We start from the raw sequence: 26,615 nt of genomic DNA on the forward strand, positions 1-26,615 counted from the left end.
CATCCCTATATGTACTAGGATATGCCCTATAGATAGGTAAGAACCCTGTATACATAACCACATCCCTATATGTACTAGGATATGTCCTATAGATAGGTATGAACCCTGTTTACATAACCACATCCCTATATGTACTAGGATATGTCCTAAAGATAGGTATGAACCCTGTTTACATAAGCACATGTACTTTAACCTGCCTTCAAGATAGGTAAGAACTCTGTCTACATAACCACATCCCTATATGTATTGGAACCTGTCCTCAATATAGGTAAGAACTTTGTTTACATAAACACATCTCTAATATATTACATATACTGTCCAAGAGGTAAGTAATGTAACATAACTGTCTTCAAATTGAAAATATATGAGAATTCTGTTTCTATCAACATGTCCCTGTTTGTTAACAAAACAGTCCTTCAGATAGATAAGCATCCTGTTTATATGATGTAAGAGATACAGAATTACAAATGTAATTAACTTAAAAGGTATATTCTTAAAAAATAATGTCCATGTTTAGGAGAATTTGTTTTAAATCAATCTTCATGGGAGCGATGGCAATTGACCATCATATTCATAACTTGGTACAGGCAATTTCAAATAAAAATGATGGATTGAAAAAGGTTTTTTCTCAGTGCTAAACCTCTGACTTGTGCTACAGTGTTCAGTTTATCTTGTAGTCAAACTCTCCAACAATATGCCCAACCTATTTTGATTAGTTGTCAGTACAGGTACAAGACAATATACAACATTCTAGTCTGACTAATCAGGCATTTGTAAAAATCATTTGAAATTTCAAAGTTTTTTTTACAAATGATAGCTTAGATATTATTTGTAATATTCAAAAGATCCCAAAGTAAATTTAATTAAGTCATATGACACAAATAGATCCTTGAATTTTTTAAAGGGGTTAATTTTTACACAATTATAAATAAAATTTCCTGAAGAAAAGAGTGCAAACACCTTTGATCTGCAATTTTATGAGATGACAACTCATATTATATAATGTTATTTTACAGAATGGAGATTAACATGAAAACACCTTGCCATGATTTAACAGAACACAGTCATCAATCTTTACCATTGGAAGTACAGAAGTTATTACAATCTACTGTCAATGATTCCAATTTTGACATCAGTCTTCCCATGATAATACAACAGGTTAGATTCAGATAAGTTTGTCTGTGATAATACTACAGGTTAACATGGTTAAGTTGAACAAAACGATATCCTTGAAAAATGCCCTTTTGAGCAGTTCTTATGGAGTATCTGTGCATGAGGTAATCATATATATTGGGTAAAACAATCAATTGAAGCTCTCCACATTTTAGTTAATAAGTTGTGAGTGTAGAAAACACCATGTCAAGGGTGAAGACAATGCATGATTCCTGGCTTTAGATAGCTTCAGGGAAATACAAGATATCAAAATAAATGAAAAGTGTACATATTTTACTTACAGAACACTCCAATATTTAACAAAACCATATCTTAACCAAAAAATGAATTGCTAGGATTTTAATGTAACATTTGCCTTAATGTCCTGTTTTAAAACTACCACCAGTCCATTCCACATTTAGAAAAACCAATGTTTTATATTATTTTTAAATACTGGTAAATATGTACCAAGTGTTAGATTAGTTTTATTGATATTAAAGAAATTTCTTGGTATTCCTAAACGGAAGATTTTATACACACAGAAGAAGAAGTATACTTAACAAAATTATTTTCATTTACCTGTGTATAATATGACGCAGGTTTCTTCAAAAGTGATGATTTTCTAAAAATTGTTTGACATTTCACAGTGATATCATACTTTAACTTTGTTTAAACCTGTTTATTTACTTTTGACTTTTAATTATTTATCCCTTGTAATTTTTTATTAACTGTGTATTTGCATTCAGGTGTCACAGGTCAAATTTATTCGTTCATTGTGTGTTAATTTACGTTTTTTGATTGAGTTAAGCCTTCCAATTGATATTTTATAGTGTGTTTTTCTATGTTGTGATGTTATACTATTGTTTCAGAAAAGGGAGAAGGTTTTGGTATCATTAAAACGTTTAATCCCGCTGCAAATGTTTGCACCTGTCCTAAGTCTGGAATCTGATTACAGTAGTTGTCGTCTGTTTATGTAGTTCATATGTGTTTCTCGTTTCTCGTTTTTATATAAAGTAGACCGTTGGTTTTTATGTTTGACTGGTTTTACACTAGTAATTTTTTGGGGCCCTTTATAGCTTACTGTTCGGTGTGAGCCAATGCTCTGTGTTGAAGGCCTTACCTTGACCTATAATGGTTTACTTTTATAAATTGTAACTTGGATGGAGAGTTGTCTCATTGGCACTCATACCACATCTTCCTATATCTATATATAGCTCTGTTTGTCCAATTGGTTGTCAGTCTGTGCTTCTGTCTGTCAGTAACACATTCCAGTTGCACTTTTCTCAGCAACTTCAAGACAAATTTATGATATGATAGATGTCACCTAGCTTCATCTGGTTATGCAGTACTGTGTTCTACTTCCTGTTTGCAAAAGATGTCTTTTAAAAACTTTTTGTCACATTTTTCTCAGCAACTATAAGTTATAGATTTTAGGATATATTGCATAAGCTTCAACTGTTTAAAATGCTATACTGTGTTACATATTTTTTATCTTACAACATTTTTCTTTAAAAATACACAGTACCTCATGTTTCATCAAAAAAGACACTGAGCAGATTTTTGAATGAATGTGGTTAAGAATTTTTAACAAATTTGTTTATTGTTTATGTAGATATTTATGAATTTGTTGATGACAATGTCTCTTGTATACTTTTAGGATATGATTAATTTTACCATAGCAACAAAAGATCGAACAAGTATACCTAATAGTTGGACAGAACTGTTGTCGAAACCATTCTACACCATAGATAACATTGTGCTAATAAATCAACATACTATGAATGAATTTACATTGTAAGTGTTAAGCATCAGTAAACGTTTACTTCACATGTCATGAAAAAGCAGAAATTATGTATATAATTTGACCCATCCAGTCATTAGAATCATTAAGATAATGGTTATAACTTTGATGTCTTTGTTATCTAGCCATTTTTAATACATGAAGAAAATAATTAAATTTTTTGTTGAAATGATGTTTGAACCTCTTATTATGAAAAGTGATCATCACAATATAAACATATTCTATAGAGTTAAATAAGAGTAGGCACTTAATTTTTTCCAGTAGAATGAAACAAAGTTGCATAATACTGTTTTACATTCCTAGTTTGATTTTGATCTTTGCCAGTTTTGTGGTTCTGAAGTGGTTCAATTGTAATTTCTTTTTTAAAACTCCACAGTTAGTTATAACTTCTGTGTGCTTAGATAAGAAGCTTTTTTGTTTTATGACATATCTAATAGTTATTAATTAACATGACAGATTTTTTCATTCAGCTTATTGTCTGTTGACACAAAGTGATGCTTTGTGATTTAGCCTTCAGCAGATGCTTTTTTGTAGCTGGAAGAATACAATAAGAACATATTATTCATTGATTGTTGAAAATTTTGTAGGTTGAGATTGACACTTGCCTTTAATAATGTCAACTTTACCAAAGAATTTGAAACTGAACTGACCTTGAGAGACTACATAGATGTTCAGGTCAAGGAGTTTATTACACAAGCTTTGAATGATGGAATTGTTACTGTTTCTAATGTTTGGCCAGAACAGGTAACTCATTTACAGTTCTATGGTCTTAGTTCCAAATTTTTCATTATTCATTTTTAGTCCACATTTTTGTCTCGCCTTGACGGCGACGGCGGCAGCGTCAACAATGTATTAGTTTGTGATTAGGTCAGTTTATGGGGAACCACTAGTGGTAGGTCAATGATATTTGGTATGCAGTTATATAAGCATTGGCATATTTCATTTCCATGGAGAATATTTGGCCCCGCCCCCTCAGTCATGGTCTATTGACTTTGAAACATTTGCTTAGTTTATATGTATTAGTTTGTGATTAGATCAGTTTAAGATGAAGTGCTACTGTTAAGTCAATGATATTTGGTATGCAAATTTATTGGCATTTGCAAGTCTTATTTCCATGGAGATTATAAAGCCCCCACCCCCTCATCATGGTTCATTGACTTTGAAACTTTTACATAGTTTACAAGTTAATGTTTGTGCTTAGGTTTGTTTAAAGGGAACGACTTATGATAAGTCAATGGTATATGGTATGCAGTTGTATTAACATTGGCACATCTCATTTCCATGGAGATTGTTCAGCCATGTACCTTCAGTCATGGTTCATTGACTTTGAATATTTGCATAACTTACATGTTAAAGTATTGCTATTTTAATTGCAACATTTGCATTATCAAAATTACAAATAGGTGAGACATATCTCTGTTATAACAGTTTATTATGATGATGATGATGATGATGGATACTTAACGTCTAGCGACAAATTAAATTCATATTCAGGACAAGAACATATTAATATTCTGTAAATTCAGAAATTTTTGTAAGTCTTCAAGTAATGCGAATAATGTGACTGGTTGAGTATTGCAACAATAAGAACTCGCATTCTGATATGTGTTATAGATACATGTATCTGTATGCAGATTTTACTGAAATCACAATAATTTATCATTGCATTTTTGTCCATTCTTCAAAACATCTGTCCAATCATTTGCAGTTACATGTGATCCAAGCTGACTGAATGCTTTTATGTTACTGTAAACATAATATTGGAGAAAAAATGTGGTTGTTTAAAAATCCCCCCCCCCCCCCCCCTTCCAAAAAAAAATAAATGTAACTTTCAAAAATCTGTTTCAAAACTCCAAAGGAGCTTTTCATACAAAAGTTTACTTTTCAAAACAGTTCAGGCAAACTTTGGCATTTAATGAAACCTGCAGCCTGTGGTATTTGTCAATTCAATTTTCTAGGGTTAATGAATCTTTGTTTCTCATTGTATCTCATTAAAATACATTTATTTTATTATATTTGTGTTGCCAGGTATAATTGAATCCTTCTTTTCTTAACAATATGTTTTAAGACATAGCTATATTTTTTCGATTTAAATTCATTTGTGAAAATAATCAAATGTTTAAATGGAGATCAGTCTGACCTCAGGTTACTGTGAAATACTTTCTGAACTTACAAAACTAGTTTACCCTTTTTTATGCCCCCGCCTTAGTGGTAGGGGCATTAAGTTTTACCCTTGTCCGTCTGTACGTACGTTCGTCCCAAAATTGGTTTCCGTTCTCTAACTAGAGTTTGCCTCAACCAAATGTTATGAAACTTATACACAATGCTTATTACCACAAAACACAGATGAAGTTTGAATTTTGGAGGCGTCACTTTAACCGTTCTAGAGTTATGCCCCTTTATAAATGGAAAAATTGCAAAATTTTTATACGACCGCAAAAAAATTTTTGTGGTCGTATATTGGTATGACGTTTGCGGCGTCGTCGTCCGAAAACACATTAGTTTTCGCACTCTAACTTTAGTTTAAGTGAATGGATCTCAATGAAATTTTATCATAAGGTTCAATACCACAAAAGGAAGGTGGGGATTGATTTTGGGGGTTATGGTACCAACAGTTAAGGAATTAGGGGCCAAAAATAAGCATTTTTGTAACTTCCAGACATAACTTGTGTGTAAGTGTATGGATCTCTCTGACATTGTACCACAAGGTTCCATATCACAAAGGGAATGCTGGGATTGATTTTTGGGGTAATTGCCTCAAAATTTTAGGAATAAGGGGCAAAAAAGGGGCAAAAAACAAGCATTTTTCTAGTTTCATGACAATAACTGGTGTGCAAGTCTATGGATCTCTCTGACATTGTATCACAAGGTTCCATATCACAAAGGGAATGCTGGGATTGATTTTGGGGGTAATTGCCTCCAAATTTTAGGAATTAGGGGCCAAAAAGGGGCAAAAAACAAGCATTTTTCTAGTTTCATGGCAATAACTTGTGTGTAAGTGTATGGATCTTTATGAAATTGTACTACAAGGTTCCATATCACAAATGGAAAGCTGGTATTGGGTTTGGGGGTAGCATTTTTCTAAGTTTCCAGACAATAACTTGTGTTCAAGTGTATGGATCTCTCTGAAATTGTACTGCAAGGTACCATACCACAAAGGGAATGCTGGGATTGATTTTGGGGGTAATTGCCTCCAAATTTTAGGAATTAGGGGGCAAAAAGGGGCAAAAAACAAGCATTTTTCTAGTTTCATGACAATAACTTGTGTAAGTAAGTCTATGGATCTCTCTGACATTATATCACATGGTTCCATATCACAAAGGGAATGCTGGGATTGATTTTGGGGGTAATTGCCTCAAAATTTTAGGAATTAGGGGCAAAAAAGGGGCAAAAAACAAGCATTTTTCTAGTTTCATGGCAATAACTTGTGTGTAAGTGTATGGATCTTTATGAAATTGTACTACAAGGTTCCATATCACAAAGGGAAAGCTGGGTTTGAGTTTGGGGGTAATTGCCCTAAACGTTTAGGAATTTGGGACCAAAAAGGGGCCAAAAAACAAGCATTTTTCTAGTTTCCAGACAATAACATGTGTTCAAGTGTATGGATCTCTCTGAAATTGTACTGCAAGGTACCATACCACAAAGGGAAGGCTGGGATTGAGTTTTGGGGTGATGAATCATAAGGGGGTTCAAAAAATTTGGGGGGGGGGATTTTTTTTCTTTTTTTTTCTTTAAAATTTTCCATTTTAATTTGTTATTTCTGATTTATATATAAAAGCAAATAATAATGATATGGTTTGAATAGGTAAATTAAAATTTTTTAAGTATCTTAGACCACTTTCATTCTGTGTCAGAAACCTATGCTGTGTCAAATATTTAATTACAATCCAAATTCAGTGCTGAATCAAGCTTGAATGTTGTGTCCATACTTGCCCCAACTGGTCAGGGTTCGACCTCTGCGGTCGTATCAAGCTGCGCCCCAGCGGAGCATTTTATTAGTTTCTGTTCTCTAACTTAAGTTTGCCTCAACCAAATGTTATGAAACTTATACACAATGCTTATTACGACAAAACACAGATCAAATTTGAATTTTTGTGGCCTCACTTTATCTGTTCTAGAGTTATGCCCCTTTATAAATGGAAAAATTGCAAAACTTTTAGTTTCCATTCTCTAACTTAAGTTTGCCTCAACCAAATGTTATGAAACTTGTACACAATGCTTATTACCACAAAACACAGATCAAGTTTGAATTTTGGTGGCGTCACTTTAACAGTTCTAGAGTTATGCCCCTTTATAAATGGAAAAATTGCAAAATTTTTATTTTCTTCTAAATATCAAGTAATTTTTTAAATTGGAGTTATCTTCCTTTGTCCATGATTATAGTTGAATCAACTACAATCAATGCTTTATACAATGCAAATGTTTAATTTTGACTTCCACTGATAAAACACAGATCAAGTTGAATTTGAGTAGTGTCACTTTAACCATTATTGAGTTATGCCCCTTTATAAATCGAAAGATTGCAAAATTTTTAGTTTCCATTCTGTAACTTTAAGTTTGCCCTAACCAAACATTATGAAACCTATACACAATATTCATTACCACAAAACTAAGATCAAGTACAAATTTTTTGTTTCCGTTTTCTAACTTTAGTTTGTCTCAACCAAATGTTATGAAACTTATACACAATGCTTATTACTACATAATACAGATTAAGTACCAAATTTGGTGGCGACACTTTTACCATTCTTGAGTTATGTCCCTTTATAAACATAAAAATTGCTGAATTTTTCGTTTCCATTCTCTAACTTTAGTTTGTCTCAACCAAATGTTATAAAACTTATACACAACTGTTCTAGAGTTATGCGTGTATACAAATACAAAAATTGCTGAAATTTTAGTTTCTGTTCTCTACTTAAGTTAGCCTCAACCAAATGTTATGAGACTTACACACAATGCTTATTACCTCAAAACTCAGATCAAGTTCAAATTTGGGTAGCATCACTTTTACTGTTCTTCAGTTATGTCCCTTTATAACTGTATGATATGCAAGCGGGGGCATCATCTGTGTCCACATGTGGACACTATCCACATTTATTTTTTTAATTTTCATATATTTATATTCAAGAATGAGATATCCTTCATGCTGAATACTACAACAAATAAAACAGTTTTGATGCAACACATCCAGACATGGAATATATCAACACTACCTAGCATAGATGTGTTTGGCAGGAAGTTAAGCTTAGTGAATACCAGTGTTGAGCATAGTTACAACTCTATGTGTCATGTCAACTGCCACCAAATGTGAGTAATATAGGGTTTTAACCATTATAACTCTTATATTGATATAGTTGTTAAGAATGAAAGAAGAAACTTAAGATGTTCTGTGTTTATTCTCTTCTCTTTATCTGACTTACTTTGAAAATAATATTTCTTCTTTTCCTTTCATTATACACACTAGAAACACAGTTTTTGGGGTGTCTATAAAATCAACCTGTCTGTCTGTCACTTCAAACTTTTAGAATAAGTTAAACATCACCATTGAAAGGATCTTTTATACTGTTTAGTTTGTTTGGAATTTTGCCCCTTTCAGTGTAGACATTTTTATCCTTTTCTGAATCAACTGTTGACCTAATTATAGCCTACTTAAATAGCATTTTATCCTCAGGGCATATAACTTGACTCATGTCCATTCTTCAGTTAGATATAAGTTTTTTTGTAAAACATTACAATGCCAAGTTTCAGGTCCTCAGACCTGTGATAAAATTTGAAATTTTTTAGCTCCAGTTTGTGCCTCTGAACTGGAGATTTTTTTATCTGCATTAATTTTGTTAGTGAAACTACATATTTCACATTTTGTTAGATTTGTTCATGACCAATGTGATTTATTATGACCTTCTCTAAACAAGATTAACGTAGAACCTCAGGAATCATCAAACAAATTGGACAGTCATGGAGTAAAGGCAGTTTTCACTATCTTGTTCCCTTCATAATAAACTTCACCTTCATTTATCATAAGTAAAAACCTGAAATCTCAACTCAATGAGATTTTAAAGACGATTTAAAGTCTTGATATCAGGTTCTGTATTAGATTCATTACAAGTAAAATTTAAAAGCATTTAAAGAAGCAAGTTTTCGATATATTATATTTTATATGTGATACAAAATTAAAATCATTTAAGAAACATTTCTTTACTGAACCTGCAGTTAATTTGCTATTAATTTATATTTTTATTAATAAGGATATTTTTAAAAAGTAGAGTTTAAAAAAAAATAGCAACATAAGGGGAGTAACTCTAAATAATTTACTTCCAAACATGTGATTGAAATACATTGTATATGACATTAGACTAAGGAACACATTTTCATATGTCTGTGATAGTCAGTTCAATTTTCAACAACATCAAAGATTGCGGAGTCATTGTTTGCATACCTACTTCCATTTTTTGTTTTTTTTCACTTTTAAAAATCCAGGCAGATTGTGCCATAAACTAACTTGTTGATGACCAGGTAATGGTCAATAATCTTTAAATCCTGTATTCTGTGGATTCAGTATACCATTTTTGTGGATTTCATAGGTATAGTTGAACCATCAAAGAAGTAAAAATCCTGGTTTGAAATCCAGTTCCCTCGGGAGGGTGGAAGTTCTTGCTCCACTTTTGGCACCTATTATATTGCTTATGGCAAATAAAAATCTGGTGATATTAAAGTAACATTCTGGGATTTCATAATTAAATAGAAGAGGATAGGATCTGTCATCAAGGGGATTATATCTGTCACCATTTGTGCAACAGTAATGCCATAATAGTCAACAAAGTTATGGTGGCTTAAATTAAAACTTTTTCAAGTGATGAACAACAATTCCATTCAAAACCCTTGGTTCAAAAGCTTCCTTTTAAGAAGCAACCCTTGATGAAGGAAATCATGTTAGTAAACACATGTCCTGGAATATCATATAAATTTGAGAATATAAACTCCGTAGGAATGTATGTATAGAAAGTGACCATAATTCAAAATAACAGACACAAAAATACTGTTATATAACATCATTTAATCAAAAATTCGTAAGGGTTCCGCAGAACCCAGTGTCTCGCCTACTTTTCTGTTAATCGCAGGCTCAACAAAAATGAGGAAGTAAATCAATAAAAATATTCCTCTTGATACTATCTTTTGATTGTAAGAAGCTTCTGCCTAAGTTTGGTAAAAATCCAGGATAGTTTATGAATCTAATAAATGTTTAAAAACTTTAACTGCAGACTGAATGTAATGTTAACTGGAAGAAAACAAAATTTCCTTCTAGATACTAGCTTTTGATCATAAACAAGCTTCTGTCCAAATTTGGTACAAATCCAAAATAGTATAAGAAAGTTATTAAAATTTTAAAAACTTTAACCACAGAGTGCATGTGTTGTTTCCTGGCAGAAAATCTTAGTCCATTTAAAAGTAAAATAAGGAAAAAATGGATTTATTTTTTTACAAAATTTACTTCTGGATACTATCTTATGATCATAAACAAGCTTCTGTCCAAGTATGGTACAAACCCAGGATAGTTTAAGAAAGTTATTAAAATTTTAAAAACTTTCACCACAGAGTGAATGTAATATTTCCCGGCAGAAAAAGTAAGTCCATTTATAAGTAAAATACGGAAAAAATGGAATTTTATTTTTACAAAATTTACTTCTGGATACTATCTTATGATCATAAACAAGCTTCTGTCCAAGTTTGGTAGAAATCAAGGATAGTTTAAGAAAGTTATTAAAATTTCAAAAACTTTAACCACAGAGTGAATATTTGTGGACGCCGCCGGCGACGACGACGACACCGACGGAATGTAGGATCGCTATGTCTCGCTTTTTCGACTAAAGTCGAAGGCTCGACAAAAAGCACAATAAAAGAATACATTGATTTATTTGAAATGTATAAATTATCATATAAAGTACAGAATTTTATATGAAAGCAAGAAGACAATTTTTTTGTTATAAGATGCATAGATTATGAAATGGCCTTTTTCTATTTATAATATACTTTTTCGTTAAATCATAATCACATAAGTTAAACCAGGTGAAAAAATTGACACAAAATGACATTTGTTCACAGTTTAAAGGCAGTTACACTGCATTATGCTTTCATAACGGTTTTTTCATCTGTTGGTTTTTCATTTAGTTGTGAAAAAAATATCAGCTCCTCAAATTATATGTCTAAAATAGTTAAAGCAGATATAAAAAACGTTCTGAATTGCTTCCCTTTGTAGATGTACCTTTCATAAAAAGTAGAAAGAATAAATAGTTGAGGGAAATATGAATATTGTCAAAAATGTGCAATATATTATGACTGATCAGTACATGCCCTCTCTTTTGTAAATAAAATTTATTATTAAAAAATATTCTTTTTTTAATTTTCAATGTTTTGATTGTATATATATTTTAAAAAGGTCTTAGATACAGAAGGGATCTTACATAAATTTTTGACGAAAGTCAACATTGATTTGCTCTCCCGAAATATGCAAAGGAAAATAATTACCTTCATGCATTACATTTTCTAGATATTTCAGTTTGAAGTTTTGGTATTTTAGGTAATAGAAAGCAGTAGATTACTTTTGCAACAAATGCATACAAAAAATATCTACTGTTGACCTTTTCTTGCAATCTATATAACATTCTTGAAGCAGTTTACAATCAATGAGGAAAGAAAAAAAATAATGGGGTCTATTTGCTTACTTTTAGCTAAAAACAGAATACTTACTTTTCTTAATGCTGAAAATTTAATTTCCAATTTCTAGAGCTAAATCAAAGTGCACTGTACTCTTAATAAAACATTGTCATGCAGTTTTTCTTGCCATACTTCAAAATGTTATTACTGCCATAATTTAGAACTTATTAATGACAGAAAAGTAAACAGTCTTCATATGCCTATAATTTTATGACCCTGGCCCTGCAGTAGATTTTGTGTGCTTAAATATACTTTGTGTTTGTTTTCCTTTGCAAATGCTTTCAAATTCACTTAGCCAATTTGATGACCTCTGGGAAATTTTCTGCCAATTTTGGATGCTTATCATTTAATAGCAATACATTACATTTAGATGCATTACTATTTCCCCTTGCTAAAGTATCATATGACCATAAGCAGTTTAAAATTACATTTGGATGTTATTACAAAGTTATTGTCAAGTGGATTTCATTTCATATATGATTTGAAAACTGCTTGTATTTTCTTTTATCAAAATCATTCAAAATTGAATTACTAAAAAATGTACATGTATTGACAACATTTGTAACCGGATTACTTTTGAACTACATAACCTGCATTGTGGATGATTAACTGACATGAATGGATGAAATGTTGTTAAAATATATAACTTGTTGACATTTTTCACTTATCAGATCCTGTAAACAAGAAATAACATTGATGTGACATGCAACATGTGTGTACTGAAATATACCATGAACATCAGGAAACAATGTAATTTTTGGGGGAGTGTTTTATTTTCTGTCTCTTGATTTTGAAGAAAGAAATTCATTGATTTAAGAAATAAAAAAAATAAATGATAATTTTGTTTTGCAATCCTTCTTTTGGTCAATATCATTCCCTTTTATTGGGGAAAAATTATATTGTGCACTTTCAAGTTCCAACGAGTACATGTAACTAAAATGGCTTGCATGGAATGATTAAAGATAAAATAATGTATGGCACTTTTGCAATAAATCCAGATTCTTATAGCAAATTACAAACAAAATCAATAGATTAGATGTAGTGTTAAATATACCTTTGAATAATGACTTGTTGTGAATTTGAATTTAAAAACAAATTGAAAATTTAAATAAATTGACACGAACAAGATAAGAACCATTTTAAAGTTTAATAAATATGATAAAGATTTGTCTATTAAAGGGTGTTTTTTTTATATTTTACTTCATTCTTCTAAATTATACATGTATGCTTAACTTGTGTGTAACATGCAGTGTTATAATGATAATTGCACATGCAAAAAAAATATTTTGAATGAAATGAATCAGTAATTGACACTTGAAACTCCCAAGGGGAATAAATAGTTCCTTTTAAGGTCCTGAGTTGGCAATTTGTTGTAGCAAACATTGTCCTTTTGATTTGTGTGAAAATGACTTTTATGAAAATGAGCTGTTGTTGTAAGCACTTCTGCTTCGTCGTCTTTGTAAGCTGCCACAAAATTTGTTGAAAAGTTTTCATTGTGAACATGTAAATTGTCTAATGCCCACTGCATCTTCACATCAGAAACAAGTCTTTTCTGAGTCCGTGGAGTTCTTGTTTTCTTCATCATTCTGACTGCAGTATCCAGCGATTTTTTGAATTTTTCACCGTTAGGTCCTTTCACTGGCACAACTAAGGTCACAGAAAATGCAGTTCCTTTGTTTCGAATCATCAACAAACACATCTGAAATAAACGTTCCTCGTCAATTCTCGGTGTAACTATGTAAACACTTGCACCACAACCAAACCAGTCATCTAGTAAACTTTTCCACAATCTCATTATATAATCATGCTGCATTATACCCCCACCTTCTGGTATCATATCCAGTAAGTCTTGAACCTGGAAAAAATAAATAAAATCAACATACATGTACATTTCAATTAAATAAAATCAACATACATGTACATTTCAATAAAATAAAATCAACATACATGTACATTTCAATAAAATAAAATCAACATACATGTACATTTCAATAAAATAAAATCAACATACATGTACATTTCAATAAAATAAAATCAACATACATGTACATTTCAATGAATCTAGAAAATAGAAACAGTTGTCAAATAAATGTAACCCTTTCAGTATCTACCGTTTTATTTTGACAATTGAAAAAAAGGCATTTATAGCTTGCTATGCAATATGGGTTTTGCTCATTGTTGAAGGATGTACAGTGACCTATAGTTGCTAACCTTGTACGTTATTTTATCTCTGCTGGAAAGTTGTCTCATTGGCAATCTCACCACATCTTCTTATTTTTATATTTAACTAGCATTGTGACCAATACTAGAGTAGACAAATACATTGTACATGAAGGAAAGCATAGTCTTTTTAGTACACTACTAATGTGCAATCATACATCATCATTTGTTGTTATATATCTTAATTATACTACATGTACATATAACGGTAATACACAATTATTAGTTTCATTGACATTACTATTATGATGCATATGATTGTTCATAAAGATAAACACAGCCATTTTTCAAACAGAGGCATTTATCAGACAGTATTGCAATATAATTGTGCTAAATATTAAGTTACCAACAATTTCATCATACAGTTATGTTTAAGGATGTTTTTTGTAAATAAAATTTAAAGTTGTTCCCTTTTAGTTAATTCTGCCATAACAAACATTTGATAACTAAAATACATGAGAACTAAACATCTCAAACTTTGATATACAGGTATATATTATAAAAGTGTTTATCATGTAGATAAAATACTAAAATGTTCAGGGTATACAATGTTTTAGTAACATTTGTGAATTCTATAGTTGTTTATTAGTTTCTCTGAATGTAATGTACTATATGTCGGTAAAATCTTCAGGCTATAAAATTAAACCGTAATGTACTATAATAACCATGTTTACTCCTGACACATGTAATTTACAATTATGGTTTGATGGACTTTTAAAACTAGGCTTTAAGTATAGATAATAGTCTGCTAGCAGTTTATTATATTATTCTAAACTAATTTAGTGTTATTATGGTTGAATTAGTCATTTACTTCTCATGGAAAATCCAAGACCAATTAGATTATTATGAGTACATGTACATGTATCTTTTTCATTGTACATACATGTAACAAGTATACAGTGACAATACATGTAGTTGAAACCCCATACATGTAATTGAAAAATAGCATGCACTACTTGATTATATATATTACTTAATATCCAAGGCATTTATGGTAGTTTAAATTCAGTAGATTCGATACATGTAGTATTCTTTGACATATATTGATCATGCTTGGTTAGATGCTCAGCATTCTTGAATAAATAAATATCTTAATATATGTGAGAATTTGATCTTTTTGAAGGATTAACTGTGGGTCAAAATGTAGGTCATTTAAAAAAAACAGGTGAGGATTTAAGGGGACTCATGTTATACACTAACCCTAAAACCAGTGAAAAAATCTGGTTTGGGTGTTTGCAGTGTCAACAATTGTAAAATGTTTTTAATTTGACATACATGTATGTGTCTCTATGTTAATAGTTTATTTTGATGGGTTTACCTGGTTGGGGAGGATCCTCATAAATGGATACTATCCTCATTTATGGTTATTATACCTTAAAATGGGTATCAATTTTCAGTGATAAAAATATAAACTTTGAATTTACAGATGTTTTTTGTCATGGAGGAAACATTCGGGTAAAGAACAACATTTTGCCTAAAGACACCATGACTGAAATATCACCAGGATAAAAGTTAACAGCCTTCAAAAAGTAGGATTTTTGGAGGCCATTATCTCTATGTTCAGTTCTTATTTGAACTATGGTCTTAAATGGAAAAATGTTGTCATTTGCATGAATATTTTCGCCATGACAGCTATCATGATGAAATAAAAATTTCAATATATTTATCACTGTAAACCGGATTTTGGGTATAATACCCATAAATTACCCATTTATGAGGAACTTCTTCAACCTGTTTACTTATGTAAAAAGCTGTTCCTTGCTGCACACAATTGGAACTGTTGAGATGAGATGGATGCAAAGCAAAAGTTTAAGGAAATAGCAAATAAAAAGCTGTTCATTGGATACCTGTATATTGAAATATATAAAATAAGACTTTTATTGATGTTCTTCATCTTTGCCATTAACTAAAGAGTTCCCATATCGTACAACAAGGTCAGGATTAAATAAGTCACATGCTTTTAACCAACCCCATTGTCAACTCTTTAAAATATCTTATACATTGGTGATGAAAAGATTTGCAAACACGATGAATAATTGGTATGGAAAAAAGTTTCTAGATTATTTATAGTTACCTCTTCCACATTTTTATCCAGTTGTAGATAACGTGTTACAGAATTGTCTGATACAGATTGCACATCTGCCAATTCCTGCATGTCGGAATTAGCTTGCTCCAAAATGTCTGCAAAATTGTCTATAAACCATATCCAGTGATTTTTACCATAAATTTTCATTATTCCTGTTCGTTTATTAATTTTCACTGTCACTGCGGGAGCAATTTTCATTTTGGTGATGTCTGCTTTCTCCCTATAAGTTTTATCGGGGAATATACTTTTGAACACACGTAACCACCATATAGTTTTGTCACCCTTATATGCTGTTGTAACAACAATTTCATTTCCTTTGTCAAAAAAATCCACATCCACTGGGGTAGGAGTAGCCCAGATCTGAGAGAGAATTTTACGTCGGTCTTTCTTAGATGGCATTGTTCCGATTATTTAGTCTCTTGTTTTACATGACCTGACCCTGAAAAGGATTTAATAGGCATGTAAGACAACAATCATAAAAATCAATGATCACTTCCTTAATGTAAAGAATGTTATTTCAAATAATCATGTGATCTAAATATTGTCATGAATAATGAAGTATGAACTATTACCTTTGAATAATTTTTATAAAATCCATATGAATATTAAGATCAGAGCAATGTGTTGTAAATCTATTAACAATACACAAACCTATGTGTAATATCTATCTTTGTTATGACACACCTGTGTTTTCACCTGAAAGAAACCATTGAAATGATTTCATTGGCTTTCTATCTTAAATTGTCCAATCAAATCTTTAGTTTGCTTTAGGGCAGAATAAACAAGTGAATATCTTATCACCCACTTGACTATAAATAGTAAGTAATTGTCAATATTACCTGACAGGTATTAATCAGATTAAATCAATAGAGTAATAAAAAAAAATAATGAGTGAAATTAATCAGTTTCTTTTTTCAGGAGAAAAAGGAGGGGTATTTAATTAATTTTTAGTTTTAGCTGATAAAATTAATTAATGAATTTAATATTTTATACACGAACTGTGACCAAATATTAGTTGTTTATGTTTTAATCCCAGATATGATGGAAAGGAAAGGAGATTTAAATTTTGATACATTTCTTTCAACAATGAATTTGCACAGAAGAAAATATTGAAGTTAAAATTTTGACCTAGATTTTAATGATTAGACAGTTGCATAAAATTTTTGTTATTTATATAAAAATAGACGCATGTATGAAAATATAATTAAATAAATAAACCTTGTTATGCTGATAGGGAAAAAAACTCACCAAAAGATACCAGGCTTATGATTTGGTATGCCAGACATGCTTTTCATCCACACAACACTCGATCATCAGTGCTGCTTGAATCCAAACAGTTGGAAAGCCAAAAACACATCTAAGTTCAAAAGCATTGAAAACAAAAAAATCAAAAGAAGTTCTGCCAAATAAATGAGTGAATAAGTAATTGCTAATTATCTTAAAAAAAATTGCATGTCATCACTCATTCTGACGGGGATCATTGTGAGTAATATGTAATTTAACGACAGGTGACACCTTACCTTGACCTCATTTTCATTATTCATTGATCGATAACCTAAAATAGACTGGTCTTGAGAGAAATGAAATGGGTTGGATGTTCATCTGGTGAAAATGTCACCAAATATTATCAAATAGCCAATATATCAAATTATTGCTGTTCTCAGTCTTGAAAGTTACTGGAAGGTCTTTAATAAGAACTGAAATAGCCATACCTTACAGGAAGACAAAGATGACCCTTATTGAACCTTATATACTTAAACAGTGCTTGCTGATATTTGTTGGTAACCAGTCTACATATATGTCTCTTTAATGTAACATACACAGGAGTAATTTGAAAAAAAAAACTGGTGAAATTTCTTAATAAATCTATCATTTGTTGCCAATCAAGGAAGTTTCCAACCATAACAATTACAAACAAACATGATGTTTTGTCTTGCCTGGGACTGGGAAACCTAGGGATGCTTCTCCGATGGCAGCACAATAAATGGCATAAATGTTTTATATTTCAGAAGGTAGAAGAGTTGAATAATCAAAGTCTTGTATACATTTTTTTTATGTTGAGGTTTCGTGATGATATCAGCTTGTCAATTCAAATAAATGATTATTCAACTATACTTGGTTTATAGAATCATTGATAAGTATATGTATGTCTATAGTAAAAGTAAATGTGTTGATGCAAATGTGAATGCTTCAGTTTCATCAGTTACTTTTTAGAGCATTCATTATCTTAACTGTTTGAGATAAGAATGTCTTCTTAAAAAAACCCACATAGTACTTATAGAATATTGTTAAACTTTGCAAGTGAGAAATGTACACAGAGCGATAAATTCTTTAGCAGGAAGAATTTATGCTAAAAGTTGAGAATTATATGAAAAAGTTTGTGTATACTTGTAGTTTGATTATTTCAGTGATGATCAGCATGGATGTAACAAGGTTCCTGGTTGCCATTGGGATATCTATAGTCAGGGAATATGTACCAATAATTCTCTTATTCCAGAAAGGTAGGACATTATTTTTACAATAATTTGAACTGAATACATTTTAAAGGAAAAAATAAAAAAAATATGGAGGCGGTGGAAAACTTTCAAAAGTGCATAGCATAGTCGTTTTGTATTCAAGCAGCAGCTATAATGGATGATATTGCTATACGAAAAAAGAAAAATTATAAAGAAGCGCTGTTCTTGATTTAGTTTCTTCTTGAATGCTCAAAACTAAAAGATTGAAAGCTGCGCATATATAAAAACTTAAGGAGCTATATGTGACCAGCAGGACCTAAACAGAATATCTAAGGTCAACTTTGTCTGACCTTTGCTAGTCTCCATCTTTTTAAGGGAACCCTGGTTACAAATGTTCAGCATTGTGTCAGTTCAGATATTTTAAGCAGCATGCATATTCACTTTAATTATATTTCATTTTAACTACAATTAATTTGAATTTACTCAAGGTCATAAAGGAGAAGGTCTGGTAAGGGCTTATTTTGGCATAAAATTTGAAGTACATCTGATGAAAGATGTTTGACATTTTTTAAACACTTAAGTGTCTTCTTCAGTCGATCCAATTAGTTTATTTAAAAGATTTGAACTGATTTGGTCATTTAAAACGCCTAAAAATCTATCAAATATGCCACAAAACGTCACATTTCAGATGGTTTTTGTCAAAAATGGAAGTGGATGCATTCGTGTTCAGTCTCAACCTTTATATATGTTATGTATCACCACCAAATACAACATATATTTCAATATTAAGACTGAACACAAGTGTGGCCACCTCCATTTAAGACAAAAACTGTCTAAAAATAAACATAAATGCTAAAATTGTGATGATTTCAGTAATTTTGCTTGATTTAATGATGCTATTACCTGATGCATGTGCAATGTATTATCAAAAACAGCCCATATTTATGTAACAAAAGTATTTAACTTTCCAATAATTAGCTAAAAACTTTAATTTTTAACAAATTTTTGAAATGATATATTTTGGGGCCAAAAAAGGGGTCTTACCCGGCCTACTCCTTTCTGAAAAGTTTTTCTTTGGGTTATGACCATCTTTTCTGATAAAGTAAGGTTATATTTAAAATAAATGGGTGTTAACCAAGAAGAGAAAATGTTGTTGTAAAATTATTATTTTGCAGTTCATTTATAAACTAATAAGCTCATCTTTAAGCTTTTGATTAAATTGAATTATCTCCCCTTCATATAAGGGGAAAGATAGTTAAATAGGTAATCTTTGAACTGGATCTTGGCTATTAGTTGGCATTAAGTAAGACAATAGTTTACTAGAGTGAAGATGACTACAGGGTACAAAAGAGCAAATTATTTATAATTTTATCATTGCATTTATAGTTTTTTAGCTTTTCTCATCACTTGGCGTCCGTCGTCCGTCGTCGTTAACTTTTACAAAAATCTTCTCCTCTGAAACTACTTGGCCACAATCATCATTGGGGTCTCTAGTTTAAAAAATGTGTCCGGTGACCCAGCCAACCAACCAAGATGGCCGCCATGGCTAAAAATAGAACATAGGGGTAAAATGTAGATTTTGGCTTATATCTCTGAAACCAAAGCATTTAGAGCAAATCTGACATGGGGGTAAAATTGTTAATCAGGTCAAGATCTATCTGCCCTGAAATTTTCAGATGAATCAGACAACCCGTTGTTGGGTTGCTGCCCCTGAAGTGGTTATTTTAAGGAAATTTTGCCGTTTTTGGTTATTATCTTGAGTATTATTATAGATAGAGATAAACTGTAAACAGCAATAATGTTCAGCAAAGTAAGATCTACAAATAAGTCAACATGACCAAAATGGTCAGTTGACCCCTTAAGGAGTTATTGCCCTTTATAGTCAATTTTTAACCATTTTTCGTAAATTTTTGTAATCTTTTACAAAAATCTTCTTCTGAAACTACTAAGACAAATTTAACCAAACTTGTCCACAATCATCATTAGGGTATCTAGTTTTAAAAATGTGTCCAGTGACCCCGCCCGCGAACCAAGATGGCCGACATGGCTAAAAAATAGTACATAGGGTAAAATGTAATTTTTGGCTCATATCTCTGAAACCAAAGCATTTAGAGCAAATCTGACGGGTATAAAATTGTTCATTAGGTCATTATCTTGAATATTATTATAGATAGAGATAAACTGTAAACAGCAATAATGTACAGCAAAGTAAGATCTACAAATAAGTCACATGACCAAAATTGTCAATTGACCTCTTAAGGAGTTATTGCCCTTTATAGTCAATTTTTTACAATTTTCATAAATTTTGTAATTTTTTTTAAAATTTTTACAAAATATTTTCCACTGTAACTACTGGGCCAAGTTCATTATAGATAGAGATAATTGTAAGCAGCAAGAATGTTCAGTAAAGTAAGATCTACAAACACATCACCATTACCAAAACACAATTTTGTCATGAATCCATCTGTGTCCTTTGCTTAATATGCACATAGACCAAGGTGAGCGACACAGGCTCTTTAGAGCCTCTAGTTTTAAAATAAGCAAATATAAGAACTATGAAAAAGAAATAAACTAGCAGTATATCAGTGTCAGTGGCATTAACATGAATGACTAAATTCTTTTATTTTCAGAATTAAAGCTACAGTTTCTTTACCTTGTCTTGGACTGTACTCAAATCAAACATTTTCTGAAGATGATGTAATCAAACAATTTAATGATTTACTTATGAATGATATTCCATCATTAGATAAAACTATGATGCAGATCAGTATGGTTCAGGTTTGTACTTGCCTATATAACAATAGGGAGATGTGGTAAGATTGCCAAAGACATAACTTCCCACCAATTTCTAGGCTTAAGTTAATTAATAAATCATGTGCCATAATCATGAATGGAATGCTGGGGTTCCAAGAAAGCTGAAATTGAAAGAAAATAATACCAAATGTATTGGTTGAGAATTATAAAGATTACATACTTTTTTTCTAGAGGTTATTGATTTGTAAACTGGCTAGCTGCCATTCAAACTTTATATACACATTACATATAATAAAACTTCCATCAGACTTTTATGAAGTTTGTGAATCAGACTAGTTTACACTGACTTTATTAGTTGACAGCTCATATGATTTGGACACTTAAACTGCCTGGAAGGATAAGTAGATTTTCCCCCAGTATTAATTACATTTTTGCTTTGATTTTTCACAGGACAATACATTAATAGGGAGACAAATCCAGGTTGTATTACAAGGAAGAGTTACTTCCCTTCCTGTGTCAGAGATCTGGTGGAATATACGACAGCTGATAGAAGGTCGCCAAAATGTTTCTGTAAATGGGACTGGATACCACATTATGGTACATCCTGTTACATACCAACAGTTTACAAAGTAAATGTCATACAATATGAAAATAAAAATATGTGGTATGATTGCCAATGAGACACCTCTCCACAAGAGACCAAATGACACATAGATTAACAACTATAGGTCACTGTACAGCCTTCAACAATGAGTAAAACCCATACTGCATAGTCAGCTATTAAAGGCCCTGAAATGACAAATGTAAAACAATTCAAACGAGAAAACTAACGGCCTGATTTATGTACAAAGTAATAAACGAAAAACAAATATGATATACAGCAACAAACAACAACCACTGCATTACAGGCTCCTGACTTGGGACAGGCACATACAGAATGCGGCTGGGTTAAACATGTTAGCTGGAGCCCAACCCTCCCCCTTACCAGGGACAGTGGTGTAACAGTGCAACATATGAACAAACTATAAAAATCAGTTGAAAAGGGCTTTACTCATCAGATCGATACAAAGCATAAAAACAAGTAGCAAAAACACAGAGTGGGCGTGGCAGGGTACTTATACATCCCCACAACAAAAAGACACTTAGTACAGATCTGAGAGTACTCGCAGTTACTGACAGCTAGTTCAAAGCCAATAACAACTAATAAAAGAAATCATGGATAAAAAAAAATCTAAAAAAGTTTGTTGTGATCAGATAAAAAAAATATATTCATAGATTCTACCTCCACAATGAGTAAGGGCTATTCCATTAAAAAGAATGTACCAGGGTCGGACGGCAATTATAAAAAATCCCGTTGGTTGTTGATGTGCTGAAGCGGTTAAGGCCAGTGGTCCTTGGTGTTTAGAGAAACTAAGTATTGTTGGTTGTTGGTCTTTTTTGACAGTCAGTTTTTGTGACTGTCGGTTTCATTGTGTTATTTTTCGTTATTTATTATTATTTGTTTTTGCAAGGACTTATATAACCGATTGTTTATGTCTCCTGCTCATATCGTGATATTTTGGAAAACATAACTGTTCCTGCGACTTACGCAGCGGCAGGCGCAACGTTGTATTCTACCTATGGTACCAGTTCTGGAAGTGCAAGAGTTACTTCCCTATAATGACAAGCACATGAGGTACGATGTCAAATTCTATTGAAAGAACCTTCGATTTGAAAGAAAATAAAAATTAACTTTGCCGACCTTTTTAAGCATCAGTAGGGTAATTTTAAAACCATATTACTATTGAGATCTTATTCTAGTATTCTACAGGGTCCAAAGGCAATGGCAAATACGTTTTTCCCAGTTTTCAATTTGGGACCAAAACTTCCAAACGATCTCAAAATTTATTTTTATCTTTATTATTCATGACAGCGATGCTCATTTTGTTCAACCGCTAGCTTTATACTGAAAATCGCCATCAAGTAATGTGTAAATACGAGTAAAATCGTATCTGACTGACAAAAACAACATTGAAAAACAATGGATGCCATAATCCGGAAATGAAGACAGTGACAATACCGGATCAGATTCCGGGGTCAGATAAGGGTAATTCCAGGTTTGCCGATCAAATACAATAAAAAAATAATAATTCCAGGCAGGTGACAAAATACATCTATGATGATGAAATATAAACACTTGAATTGAAAACCAAAAGATATATGGAAAAGAAAGAAAAAGCATGAAATATTTTATACAGAAACTCAGAATAACTTTTAGTTCACAAATTTCATGTCAAAATCCAATGAAATGTGACAGTAATATTCTTTATCATTAATAAATGTTGATATTACGTGTAGATGTTTTTATAGAGTATACGCGGGAATTTCTCGCTGCATTGAAGACCTGTTGGTGACCTTCTGCTGTTGTCTGTTCTATGGTCGGGTTGTTGTCTCTTTGACACATTCCCCATTTCCATTCTCAATTTTATATATCTACAATTCCAAGAGGTAATTTCTTCTCAATTTTGAAGGGCCAGTAAAAAATAAGTTATATATATTCCAGTTGGTTCTTGTATTATCATGAAACGACTTCCTGTTGGTTGGTGTTAAGATACATGGTACATTCCTCTTGGTCATGGGGGTACTTAACAATTGCCTTCCGACCCTAGTACCTCCTTTTTAATGGAATAGCCCTAAGATTTTATTTCACCATTGGAGATTATTAAAAGTGAGGATTGTAGATTGTTTTATACATGAAAGATTTGATTGTATGGAGAAAAAATATAAAATTTAAAGATGTATTTGTAGAATATTTTTCTCTTGTCAAATCTGTTTCTCTTAGATGATATTCATTCTATTTGATTATAGGAAAAACTTTCTTTCTTCTGTGTGACTTATTTCCAATAAAATATGAGATTATTATTATTTTATTTTTTTGCAGTATGTATATATCATTAACTGTAGATGGATTTGATGCTGACAGTTTGATACAAGACCATCCACTTAATGGAAGAGAAGACATTAGACATGCTGTCATAGAAGTGGCCAAATCATACATTAGACCCCAAATTGTTAAAAGTATTGGAGACTTCAAATTTATTATGGTAAATATTAAAACATTAAAATTTTCATTCATTTTTGTTAAATTCATTTTAACTTGTACACTATTTAGAGTTTGCAGAATTTCAATTTTGGTGTTAATTGTCAAACATCAAGGGCTGTAGGGTAACATCTAGATGCTATCCTTATGGATTCTTTGCCCTTAATTTTTTTAGTGTTCATAAAGAAAAACGAAAGTTAAACTTCAGTGTTAACATTTTAATATGGACTTGGCATTGCTTACAAAGCACACTCATTAATTTATATGCCCTTCCTTGCAAATTACACATAAGTTAGGATGCAGGATCCAGTACACACTTTAAGTAACCCAAAACATATTGGATATTTTAAAAATAGAATTGTCCGATGATTTTGGAAACAACAGTTGAAAAAAAGCTGTTTTAGGTATGTTAAAAAATTTAATGTTAATGATTAAAAGCAAATATTGGAAAAAAAAATCTCTTCTAAAGAATTGTTTTGGTCTTGTGGTATCATGCTTACCTTAACCGCATTAGGTCAAGAGTTAGATTCCTGGGTAGGGAAAATGATAGACCTTAAAATTTGGAATTATCTTTATCACTGCCAAGCACACTGCATTTAGAAAAAAGTGCAAAGACTGGTTGACTCAGAGTCAGAATAATGTATCTGAGAATGGTGACATGTCTTCCTACCAATCTTTGCCAATGAGCTAGCACATTAAAAATTTTGACTCTGCTAGTACAAAGCAGGGTATAATTATATCTTATAAGCATGCTGTTAAGAAACGTACCATCAATCAATCAAGCAAAGGATTGTCATTGGATCAAGTGATGATTGACTGGCAGTTCTAACTTCCATATCAATTCAATAAAGGATATATGCTTTATTAAACCCAATGGAGAAATGAGGTGAATGTTATAATCTATCGTGGATTCCCTAGTCTGTAAATTCTGAAATTATTGCGTGCATTTATTATTGAGAATTTTGAAGAATGGACATATAAATGCGAGATTAATTATTGCGATTTCAGGCAAATTTGCATACAGATTTATGTATCATATATCAGAATTTGAGTTCTTATTAGTGCGATACTCACCCAGTCACATTATTTGCAATAATAAAAACCTCGCAATAATTTCTGAATTTACAGTATTTTACTAGCAGTATACATATATTTTCAGGATGAAGTGACATTTTCTGTGGACAGTAGCTATGACAACAGTATCGATCTTAGGTCAGAGTATGATATTTTACAGAAGGCTGTCACAAATGGCAAGGTCAATGTCACAGTCAATGAGCAGACATATGATGTCAAATATATTTTCTTTATTGGCAGTTTTGATCATCTATGTCCAAGGAGCTGTGATGAAGGGTATGCAATACTGATAGATATTTTCTGACTGCTTTAATTGTTATTAACCTTGGTGGAAATGTGTGAAACTATTTTACACGATTAATAGGTAAAATATGTGCAGAACATGTAGACAAGGTAAACAGAAACAAGGGAATATTTTATTAAGTGTAAGGTCAGAAGGGCCCATCCTGAATGTGTTGGTAAATTGCACCCAATATTTTAAGCTAGAGACAATACTGTGGTTACTGAAATGGTATTTCCTCAAATTTCACAAAAATAGAATCATTATAAGCATTTTTTAGATGTATCAGTCCAGTATTAAATATATATTTGCCTGAGAATGTATGTAGACTATTTCCACCTTACCATTTTTCAGAACACGGAGTACTTGTAGCATTATTCCAGGTTGTGATTGGTCAAATACAGGACAGTGTTTATCTGACGTAGTTTTTCCAGAAAGGTAACTTTTACATTGAATAGTAGAAAATGATAAGAATCAATAGGAATTAAAACAAACCACCTTGATAATTGATCAATGGTTTACTCTGAAGAAGGAGCAGTATTATAGTTAGGCTGACATTATTAATTTTAAGGACGGTTTTACCCCTGTCGGTCCATCAGTTTTTCCATTCACTGTTCACCAATGTGACTACATTTCATGTTCATTTTTGGTATGTCTTTCTTAGTTAGTTACTGGTAATATTTTCAAACAGGAACATATGCATAAGCTCAGCAGAGTGTTGAAAATTTCATTTTAATAAAATAACCAGTTGGTTTTTGTCAAATTTTGTGTGTGTGGCGTTATTAGTTTGTTTAATAGACAACTTTCGATTTTTTGCACTTTCCTGTAATTTCCAAACATCACAATGCTTATGTTATAATGTCAAAGTAAGAACCAATTGTTCGATGACGTCGATTATGCTGATTGACCCCAGGTCAACCAGTATTACTTATCATAGAAAACAAATTGAGTTTGATGTATAGTAGCTACTTTATTTTCTAAGTTTTCAAGGTAGATTCTGT

General features: G+C 31.6%; 3 protein-coding genes across 5 annotated transcripts in view; 2 read left to right on the plus strand and 1 right to left on the minus strand.

The window, feature by feature from the left end:
* Positions 1 to 21,728, plus strand: LOC127738000 (uncharacterized). The gene is made up of 8 exons (XM_052248997.1): positions 1 to 36; positions 1,017 to 1,158; positions 2,810 to 2,946; positions 3,541 to 3,697; positions 8,082 to 8,260; positions 18,380 to 18,472; positions 21,058 to 21,205; positions 21,648 to 21,728. The coding sequence occupies exons 2-8, from the start codon at positions 1,018 to 1,020 to the stop codon at positions 21,726 to 21,728; spliced, it is 936 nt and encodes a 311-aa protein (XP_052104957.1). The 5' UTR covers positions 1 to 36; position 1,017.
* Positions 10,846 to 16,668, minus strand: LOC127707694 (uncharacterized). 3 transcript variants are annotated; one of them, XM_052212380.1, is made up of 3 exons: positions 16,623 to 16,668; positions 15,960 to 16,410; positions 10,846 to 13,520 (listed from the first exon to the last, which is right to left on the minus strand). In XM_052212380.1, the coding sequence occupies exons 2-3, from the start codon at positions 16,368 to 16,370 to the stop codon at positions 12,966 to 12,968; spliced, it is 966 nt and encodes a 321-aa protein (XP_052068340.1). In that variant the 5' UTR covers positions 16,371 to 16,410; positions 16,623 to 16,668; the 3' UTR covers positions 10,846 to 12,965. The 3 variants fall into 3 exon arrangements, with proteins under 3 accessions (XP_052068340.1, XP_052068330.1, XP_052068320.1); XM_052212370.1 differs by having other exon boundaries at positions 16,544 to 16,668; XM_052212360.1 differs by lacking the exon at positions 16,623 to 16,668 and having other exon boundaries at positions 15,960 to 16,520.
* LOC127707518 (uncharacterized) overlaps positions 21,635 to 26,615 on the plus strand; it is a 22,875-nt gene continuing 17,894 nt past the window's right edge. The window contains exons 1-4 of the mRNA XM_052212103.1: positions 21,635 to 21,810; positions 24,102 to 24,264; positions 25,420 to 25,610; positions 25,969 to 26,052. Of these exons, the coding sequence (XP_052068063.1) occupies positions 21,776 to 21,810; positions 24,102 to 24,264; positions 25,420 to 25,610; positions 25,969 to 26,052 (473 nt within the window). The 5' untranslated portion in view covers positions 21,635 to 21,775. The remainder of the gene's footprint in view (positions 21,811 to 24,101; positions 24,265 to 25,419; positions 25,611 to 25,968; positions 26,053 to 26,615) is intronic.

Source organism: Mytilus californianus, unplaced genomic scaffold (assembly GCF_021869535.1).
Source record: "Mytilus californianus isolate M0D057914Y unplaced genomic scaffold, xbMytCali1.0.p SCAF_1, whole genome shotgun sequence".
In the NCBI taxonomy this organism is placed as follows: Eukaryota; Metazoa; Mollusca; class Bivalvia; order Mytilida; family Mytilidae; genus Mytilus; species Mytilus californianus.